At 37.2% G+C, this 10,033-nt stretch overlaps 1 protein-coding gene across 2 annotated transcripts; it reads left to right on the forward strand.

Annotated features, from left to right (window-relative positions):
* Positions 1-148: 148 nt before the first annotated feature.
* On the forward strand, positions 149-9,704 carry LOC125069259 (N-acetylneuraminate 9-O-acetyltransferase). 2 transcript variants are annotated; one of them, XM_047678690.1, is made up of 10 exons: positions 149-444; positions 844-940; positions 1,512-1,615; positions 3,300-3,456; positions 3,727-3,985; positions 4,219-4,448; positions 5,182-5,460; positions 6,760-7,078; positions 7,535-7,776; positions 9,014-9,704. In XM_047678690.1, exons 1-10 carry the CDS (start codon positions 312-314, stop codon positions 9,582-9,584), a joined length of 2,391 nt encoding a protein of 796 aa, XP_047534646.1. In that variant the 5' UTR covers positions 149-311; the 3' UTR covers positions 9,585-9,704. The 2 variants fall into 2 exon arrangements, with proteins under 2 accessions (XP_047534646.1, XP_047534647.1); XM_047678691.1 differs by having other exon boundaries at positions 850-940.
* Positions 9,705-10,033: the final 329 nt, after the last annotated feature.

Below are 10,033 nucleotides of genomic sequence, written 5' to 3' on the forward strand. Positions count from 1 at the left end.
ATGTTTTTTTTTTAATTTTCTCGGACTACTTTTAATAGATACATTGATTCTTGTTTTTTATAAACCGGCGTTTTACATATGTCAAAGTCAAAATAGCTGTCAATGGTCAAGCAAATGTCAATGTTTTAAGAAATATAAGATTAGCGAATTGCGAGAGCAATGTTTGTGATGAAAATAATATATTTAAATTACATTAAATTGCGAATAACTTAAAAGCGCAACATAATTACTTTTTTTATTTTAATATAGCCCATAATGTTCTGTAGCACTTTCTAAAGTTTTGTTTTTAAGTGGTAATTATAACAATTGTCATGGGCTCCTATTCAAAGAAAAGTTCAGCTGAATGGTTTATCGACCAGATAAATGTAGAGAATGCAAAACTCTTGGCTTTTGTCCTTGTTCTTGGGTTCATTGGATACCATGGAATACTGCACTTACGATATGGTATGTATATAAATAAATAAATATCCCTTTGTGTCTTACTCTTTGATTATTTTAAGTTTTTGCAACTTAAAATAATGTAACAGTTAACTATTTTAATACACTTAGCTATACATTAATAATCTTTAAATATTATAATTATCTTCTTTATGTATTGTATGTATATATTTCTTTATAATTTGTAAAAGAAACACAAACACACAATTGGCAAAAGAAATATTTTAAAATGTGTAACTTAAAGAGAGATTCTAATTATGATACACAAATATGTTTTTTAAATTAAGATTCTTTGAAATCTTTTGCATTTGCTATTAACATTATAATTATTTCTCTTAAAATGTACATAGGTATTATTAATTAATAATGAGTCTTTTTTTATTTTTAACAAATTGCTCTTTTAAGGTCCAGATTCTTGCAATTGGTTGTTGTCATCTGGTCGTTATAAAGGAGATCACGAATGGCAACCATACGGCTGTATGCTGCATAAATACTCAAAGACGTAAGCATTTTATAAAATTCTACATTCACATAAATGTTACAATAATAAATATTTTCTTATAAAAGATTTTCTGTTGTCAACTATGACTTGTGTGCCACCCATACTGAGAACACTCTTAACTCTGACCTGCCTCATAGTGATGGGAAAAGGTGCATATTGGTGTCTTCATCTATCTGCTTGTCTTTGGGGGAGAAAATTTGTGAAAACACTTACTATTTTTTATTTGGGAAACAAGCAGTGCAATATTAATATAAATTAAAAAAAAAAATTGATACATATACCACCAAAATTCACCCTCAATATTGAGTAAGCTATTTACCTTACCCTAAGAGAAGACTAGTAACCATCCCCTCCAGAGCTTGGTGTTGCCTAAATATCTACCATACTGAATATTTATGATACCCATATACCCAATGGTAATTGTGATTTCATATCATCTCCACCCTCAGATCTTCTTTGTACTTTTACATCAGTGCTCATTGAGAATTACATCATATATTAATTATTACCCTATCTGTCCAGAATTGATTTGACCTAACAGTAACTTTGTTTGATATGACAATTTTTTCAGAGATGCACGAAGATGTTTGCGATATTTAGCATTTTGGGGGAAATACAACAGTTTTGCGTTTATAGGAGACTCGAGATTAGAACAATTATATGAATACTTTATTGGTAAGTAAAACTTACAAATTTTTTACTGGTCAGTTTTGATTTGGTTGCTATTAATAGTGGTAGTATGCATTTCTTAAAATATTTGACTCTTTGAAATGTGAGAAAACAAATAACTAGTAACAAATTATTGAACATTACATAATCTTGTTACCATTTTATTATTTAAAAAAAAATATATATATATATATAATTATAAAAGTTAAGGAAAATATAATAACACATGTAAATTTAAACATACATAGATAAAATATGTAATCTCGTACTATATTCATAGTACGAGATCCGGCCTGCAGAATCAGTGTATCAATCGAGTGTTTGCTAAAAACCAAATTTTTACACATATTTATGATTATTAGCAGCCTGTAAATTTTCCCACTGCTGGGCTAAAGGCCTTCTCTCCCTTTGAGGAGAAGGTTTGGAGCATATTCCACCACGCTGCTCTAATGCGGGTTGGCGGAATACACATGTGGCAGGATTTCGTTGAAATTAGACACATGCAGGTGTCCTCACGATGTTTTCCTTCACCGCCGAGCACGAGATGAATTATAAACACAAATTAAGCACATGAAAATTCAGTGGTGCCTGCCTGGGTTTGAACCCGAAACCATCGGATAAGATGCACGCGTTCTAAAAAAACAAATATATCATGCCATTCTGATAGTCAATTAGTTTTTTTTGTAAGGTATTTTTTTTTTAATTCTTAGTTTCTCCACTGTAGTTTTCACGAATTTATTAATAAATTTTAATTCTAAATAATTGTAATTCCAAATTGAAATATACAGCAAGGTCTTTGAATTTTTCTCTGAGATTATATTTGTGTATTTTACTATGTTCTGTACAGATGGTTAGTCTTTGAGATTAGCCACCATTGCCGTAATTCGGTCAGGTGGATAGTATGATTATTGAAGTGGCTTAGTCAGCGGCGGATTTACATATTTTCCAAGCATAGACCGTTTAATTTTAACCGCCCTTACTCCTATAAACTCGCACGTACGAATATTCACGTTCATCAGCTATATATAGCTTATAATTTGAAGATTATTTAGGTGTTTTTTTTTTTGAAAATATTTAGATAAAACGATAATATTATTCGATTAACATTTCGAAATAATTTGTTCAATTTAATATGAAGTCCTTGAAATCAAAAACATTAGCTTTGAAAGAGAAAAATCACTGAAATGATATTGAACAATATTTCGATTTATATTTATGTCGTCTCAGTTTTTAAAAGTATCTAAAAAAAACAGTTAGTGCTTATTTTTTACCAACCATCAAATCTTTCATCCGGTGGTTCAATCTACTCCTCTTATACATATATAAAATATTTGATGTTGTTTTTTTATGTTATAGATGGGTGGCCGGCAAATGGGCTACCGTTATGTGGTCATCACAGCCCATAGACATTGGCGCTGTTAGATATATTAACCATCCCTTATTTCGCCAATGTGCCACCAACCTTGGAAACTAAGATGTCCTTTGTGCCTGTAGTTATACTGTCTCCTTCAAACCGGAACACAACAATACCAAGTAGTGCTGCCCAGACGGGTTTCTACAAAGGCCTACCACCAAGAAATTAGATCAAGGATTCATAATCCTTGATATTCATAAAAACTTGCGCAATAAAATAACGTAAAATTAGTTGATTAACATGTATTATTAGTTGATCAGTATTTTCTTCTTTTAGGCGTTCTTAAAACTCGAGTGGATATCGATTCGTCCTACTCGACCAAAGACCACCACATGCCGAACTACACATACGTTGATAACAAACTGAGGTTATCCGTTACGTTTATATGGAGCGACGATGTTTCTAGAACAATGGTTGAGCAGTTTAGGACATGGTAATTTGTTTTAAACGCAATTTTCTTTATCACGTACAAGGTAATACGTGGCACGTCAAACTGTGTCGAATTATATAATCCCTGGCTAATATGTTGCACTAGTGTTATACGTAAATGTTTCCTAATAATAATAAAAAAAACTATGTTATTTATGTATATTCTAAAAAAAAATGGCATTCAATCTATCCAGCCAATTTGATAATAATAATGTATATGTAACTATAATTTGTACTCATTGACTCAAGTATTTAAGTTCATTTTGAATTGCAGGCAATATTCAGATAGTCCTCCGTCAGTGATAGTAGCCAGCACGGGGTTGCAGTTGATAAAGAATCGTAATACAACAGAACAAGCGTTAGAAGAATACAAGAGGAACCTCACGCAGCTAGTTCAACCGATAGATGCCCTCGCTGCTCGAAAGACTCAGGTCCTATGGAAGTTATCGGAGTCAGTCGACACGACGAAGATAAAAAATGACGTGAAGATTACGAATAGTGATATTGATGCGTACAATAGAGCAGCTGTCGAGGTAATTATAATGTCCTGTACATATATGTAATAACTAGTCGTCGCCTTCGGCTTCGCGTACAGCGTTACTCAGTATTGTTGTATTCCGGTTTGAAGGGTGACAGAGCCAGTGTAAGGGCCAGTTGGTGGCGCGTTGGCAATGTTAGAAATTGTTACTTACACCGCGAATATCTATGGGCGGTGGTGACCACCACATATTACCACATATGCTCAAATTGTTTTTGCTTATTCCAGATCTTACAGCACAGTGCCACAAAACTTTGGAACTCTCCTCGCTTGGCAGCCGCTGCCGCTTCATCATCAGACGGCCTCTCAATAAGCCCCACGGCGTTGCGGCACTCCGCGCAGATCCTCTTGAACATGTTCTGTAACGACCACATGAACTTCAACGACGGCACGTGTTGCGCTCAACCGGAGCCCTGCACGCAGTTGCAGCTGTTGACGTTTGCTCTCTTCCTGCTCTGGTGAGTTATTCTCTCAATTATAGGATGTATGTACACAGGCAGGGCCGACTTGGCCCACTCCGGCCCAATAGTGGCCCCATATGGGGGTGGATCCTTGTAATTATTGTATCAAAAATGGTTTAGTAAATTAATTTTAACAATTTTATTTGTATAGCCCCGTTGAGGGAATTTTCTCCTTGATTCACGTGGCTCTAGTATACTGTACAGCCAGTAATATTAACAAAATAAATTTACCGTATCAGCAAATATATGGCGGCCCTCATGCGGCGGTACGTGCCTCATATGGCCATATAGTAAAAACGCTAGTGTATACAGAGTGTATAAGTTTTTTTTTTTTGTAATTTATCCGAGTGTAGAGTGTAGACTAGTGCACTATAATATGACTTGCGCAGTTGAATAGCCTCCTTCGAGTTCAATAAAAAATAATGAATGTATGGAAGGAGCTTGTAAATGTCCCATGGCTATTAAAAGACTTCCTCTCTAGGAATTGGTTTGGAACTTATTCGAATTTCGAATTCGAATGTGTCGCAGAATTTCATCCAACAACATCCAATCATAAAAATGTATGCATGTATGTTTGTCCTCTATCCGTTAAAACATGCAACGGATTGTAATGAGACTAGTAAGTTGATCAGCGTAGGCGTTGCGAAGGTCGTTTGTCCACAAAATCCTTCGATCGGTAATATTTGTAAATAAAAATTATCATCTCGTGACAAATATGTTATTTTTCTAGTGCAGTGCTAACCAGCATACAATACATATGGCGCTGGTCGCAGAACATCAAACAGAGGATAGAGGGATATTCATTGGTCAATCAGAACGCTGTCGAAACACCCTCAGCAATGGCAGCCCTCGCCAAGCTTGGCATGATCATGGCGTACTTCTATCTGTGCGATAGAACTAATTTCTTTATGAAAGAGAATAAATATTATTCAGAGTGGAGTTTTTGGTTGCCAGTCGGCTATGTGTTTGCACTGGGGTTATTTTTTACAGACGAGTCGAGGTCTAGTAGGTGAGTGATCTTGTATTCTACTTTAGTATTGAAATTTAATTCACGTTTGGGAGAGCTATGACAAAACTTTTTTTACTTGGTGGTTTCTGCTAGCCCGTCTGGGTAGGTACCACCCACTCATCGGATATTTTACAGCCAAGCAGCAGTACCTGGTATTGTTGTGCACAAGATACATTACAACTTAGTTCCCAAGGTTGGTGGCGCATTGGCGATGGAAGGAATGGTTAATGTTTCTTACAGCGCCTTTGCTCGTCCGCCTACCTTTGAAATAAAATAGGGGGTTGCGACTGCATTGGTTGGCTACATTGTTGCTCATGTGAACGAGTAATTAGGAGAATTAGAGACAAAATTATACTCAACTGTTTGAAATAGCCATTTAATAATTGCGCGGTTAGCCCTTTCATTAAGCATCTCCCTTTAACCACACGTTTAAATGTCTATTAGCTGAGTACTCATCACAACGGACTACAGCGTAGCTAGACGATGTCCAGTGGGGTTAAGTGTCAATATGCTAGGGTAATACAATCGTGATTATTTACATTGCAAACGTCGTTAAAGTATATATAATCTTTTTAAGCAAATATTTATAACATAACTGTACTAATTCGATGGTACGGCGTCCTTTTGATGATGAATGCTTTAAATGCCATAATTATCAAAAACAAAAATATAGTCTGTTTTAATTATAAGAGGACAAAGGCCAAAGAAATTGCGTTTTAAAATGTCAACGATACTACACTTCGTAAACTGCATCAAAGTGCAGGTTTAATTACGAATTAATATTTTTGGATAGTATGTAAACTTTCCTTAACCATAAATATGGATACTTCGTCCGAACAAGCCGCTCAATTGTGGTAATGGTGCGGAAGGGCTTGGATCAACGCACGATTGCTAGAAATTTAATTTTAAATTTGATGGGACACGTTCTTTCAAAAGGAGCCCCGAAATCGGCAGAACTCGAGGAACCCGTCGTAACGATCTATTTATTGTTTCGACTTCCCTACGAAATCGTTTCGAAAGATAAATTTATAAAATAAATGAAGATATGTTAGTAGTGTACAATATAGATGAGCTATCAGCAAACTGCATGGAATGCGTAAATCTAAAGTTTGTTAATCTATATTCCTTCTTGGATCGAAATATACTATAGTTGCACGGTTGAATCGTGCTCCTCAATAATATTCGATTTCAATACGGATTTCGCCGTGCTATTTACAAGATCTATCGCTTGGGAACGTCAATTGCATTGAATTTCACGATTCAAACTTTTAATCATTTCATTGAAATTTTTGTTTTCAGTCATTCGAGAGTACTAAATCGGGACCAAACCAATGAATGGAAGGGTTGGATGCAGTTAGTGATCCTGGTGTACCAAGTCACGGGCGCTAGTAAAGTACTCCCTATTTACATGCTAGTGAGGGCACTCGTGTCCTCCTACCTCTTCCTCACTGGTTATGGACACTTCTATTACACTTGGAAGACGGGGGACACTGGCCTGGTTCGCTACTTCAGAGTGATATTCAGATTGAATTTCCTAACAGTTGTGCTGTGTCTAACGATGAATAGGCCTTACCAGTTCTATAGTTTTATACCTTTGGTCTCCTTTTGGTATACATTGGTGAGTAAATTAAGAAATTAATTAAGTAACTACTGGGCTAAAGTCTCATTTCGTGCTAAAGATAAGCCTTGGAGATTATTTTAGTGGTGTTGGTGGATAAATGTGGAAAGATTATTTCTCCGATACGTGTACGCTTTTCTGAGTATGTTTTCTTTAACTGTAACATATATTTATTTATTCAGAACATCCAACAGAAGTAACAATAGACATGTGGTATGAAACACTTGAAAAGATAAAAAAAAATAAGTTATGGTATAAGTATATATAAAACATGTTTAAAATAATTTGCTATGGTTAGCTATGGTTAGTTAGAAGAATAAAAGTTTAATCTGAGCTAAGTTTAAAACAAACCTTGGATACTATGTTATTATGGCAGTTTTGAATGCCATATTAATGCCATGCGTGCATGCGTGTACGAGCGTGCGTATTTAGTGCTGATATATAAATTATTTTCAGATGTTCGTGATCTTCGCTCTCCCACCACACATAACCCCATCTTCAAGTCACACGATGGAAACGAAGCCGTACCAGTATCTCTACATAGCAATCAAAGTGATCGGTCTCCTCACCATAGTGACGGTTCTGTACATGAGCGAGGTTTTCTTCCAGAAGATATTCGTGACGAGGCCCTGGAAAGCTTTATTCGTCAACGCAGACGATGATATACACCAATGGTGGCTCGATTGGAAACAAGATCGGTAAGTTATAACAAGTAGATATAGCACGCGAATGAATGAATTGATGAATGAATGTATGAGTGAATGGTGAGCACTACCTTCACCTGACGTTTGTCGTCTATTCAAATCAAATCAAAATATACATTATTCAAGTAGGCTTTTACAAGCACTTCTGAATCGTCATTTAACAAACTATTTAAAATAAAGCTACCACCGGTTCGGAATGTAGATTCTACCGAGAAGAACCTGGCAAGACACAGTAGTTACTCTTTTTCAACATCTAAAAATACAGTTATGTTAGTTAAATACAATTATATATGTATGTTATGTCTCCTGCCTGGAAGTCAACAAGCATTAACTCCACGCTTTTTTATCTATGTATTTTTTACAAATGACTTGAATCTATGAAACGGCAAAGTTAAAAATGTCTGCGGAATTTTATTATAGAAGCGGATACCTTGCCCCAAGAATGATTTATTGACTGCAGAATCGAAAACTTGGTGTTCTAAGCTTATCCTTACTTCTTGTGCACATACAATGATTAACACTGATTTTATCGAAATGATCAGTGCTACTGTGAATATACATAATATTGTTGTAAATATACTGTGACGCAACAGTGAGTATTCCTACTTTGTTAAAATCATCCCGAAGAGAGTCTCTAGCTCCAAGATTATAAATAGACCGGATTGCTCTCTTTTGTAAAATAAAAACAAAGATTCAATATCTGCAGCATTACCCCAAAGTAATATATGGCAATATGGCATAATACTGTGAAAATTACCAAAATATACTAGACGAGCGGTATCAATACCAGTTAGTTTGTCTAACTTTTCTAACCGCGTATGCTGCGGAGCTGAGTCTTCCTGTCAGGGACGATAAATGAGGACTCCACTGAAGTTTGGAATCCAATGCTATTCTCAAAAAAACCGTAGTATCGGCTACATCAAGACGGCCACTATTAAAAGATATATTATAATTTTGCTTTCTAACATTAGGTAGGGTAAAAACTACACCTTTTTTTTTAACATTCAAAACTAAATTATTTACTGTAAACCAATCGTGTATCTGTGATTATGCATTAATGAAAACTTGCTGGACTCTTTGAATTTGTTGAATTCGAAAACGTATAATAAGTAATACTTGTGCTCACGACTCGGCTATTATATTATATTAACTTCGCCAAAAGCGAATTATCTATCTCAGAAGATATTCGCAGATAGGCCGATGCCGATATATTGGTACGAACGAACCGCAGGTACTCGATGACGTACGGCATAATGTTCGCGGCGGCGTACCTGGCGGCGCAGCGGCACGGCACGGCGGGCGCGGCGGGCGCGGCGCTGGGCGTGGCGGGCGCGGCGGGCGCGGCGCTGCGCGCGGCGGGCGCGGCGGTGGCGCTGGCCGCCTACGCCGCGCTCACGCTGCTGTGCGCCGACAGCTCGGCGTGCGACGAGATCCACAGCTACGTGTCGTTCCTGCCCGTGGTGGGCTACGTGGCGCTGCGCAACGCGTCGGCCGGCCTGCGCGCGCGCAGCTCGGGCCTGTTCCGCTGGTTCGGCTCCGTCACGCTGGAGCTGTTCGCGTCGCAGTCGCACATCTGGCTGGCGGCCGACACGCACGGCGTGCTGGTGCTCGTGCCGGGCGCGCCCGTGCTCAACCTCATGCTCACGTCCTACGTGTTCGTGTTCGCCGCGCACGAGATCCGCAAGCTGACCGGCGTCATCCTGCCGTACGCGGTGCCGGACGACTGGCGGTTGGTGTTGAGGAACTTTGCGATCTTCCTGGCGATCCTGGTGCCGATCGGTATACACGACGGCATGTTTTGAGAGGTGAACCTCGGAACGATTCACTGACGTTTACAGAGTATGTGCGGTATGAAAGACGCGGCGCGGCAATTAAGTTATACTGAAGAATGATTCGATGATATGGTTCGTGAAGTGATAATCGAAAATTTATGCCAATTTTCCCTTAAATTTTTCTGACGTTACAGTAGTTCTACATTTTTTTTGGTCTTACGGTATATAAGTAAACCGTATTTTTCTTACGATTTTTTATGTTTTTAATAAAATTTCACAGAAATTATAAATATTCAACTTAAAAAGTCGTTAATCGTTAAATTTGCGCATGAAATAAATAATTTATTTTTAAGTAATGCATGGCGTTAGGCATGTCGATCTAATAAAAATATTATAAGTTGGTACAAAATTAATATAAATTAAAAGTGCAATTTAAATGATTTTTCATATAGCTCTATAATAATCGACAGTAATAAACA

Source organism: Vanessa atalanta, chromosome 15, assembly GCF_905147765.1.
Source record: "Vanessa atalanta chromosome 15, ilVanAtal1.2, whole genome shotgun sequence".
NCBI lineage: Eukaryota > Metazoa > Arthropoda > Insecta > Lepidoptera > Nymphalidae > Vanessa > Vanessa atalanta.

Excerpts from the sequence above, each read along its gene's own strand:
- LOC125069259 (XM_047678690.1), top strand. The coding sequence starts at position 312 with ATGGGCTCCTATTCAAAGAAAAGTTCAGCTGAATGGTTTATCGACCAG. Across the intron at positions 445-843 it reads AATACTGCACTTACGATATG|GTCCAGATTCTTGCAATTGG; the intron begins GTATGTATATAA and ends TGCTCTTTTAAG. Across the intron at positions 3,457-3,726 it reads GTTGAGCAGTTTAGGACATG|GCAATATTCAGATAGTCCTC; the intron begins GTAATTTGTTTT and ends TTTGAATTGCAG.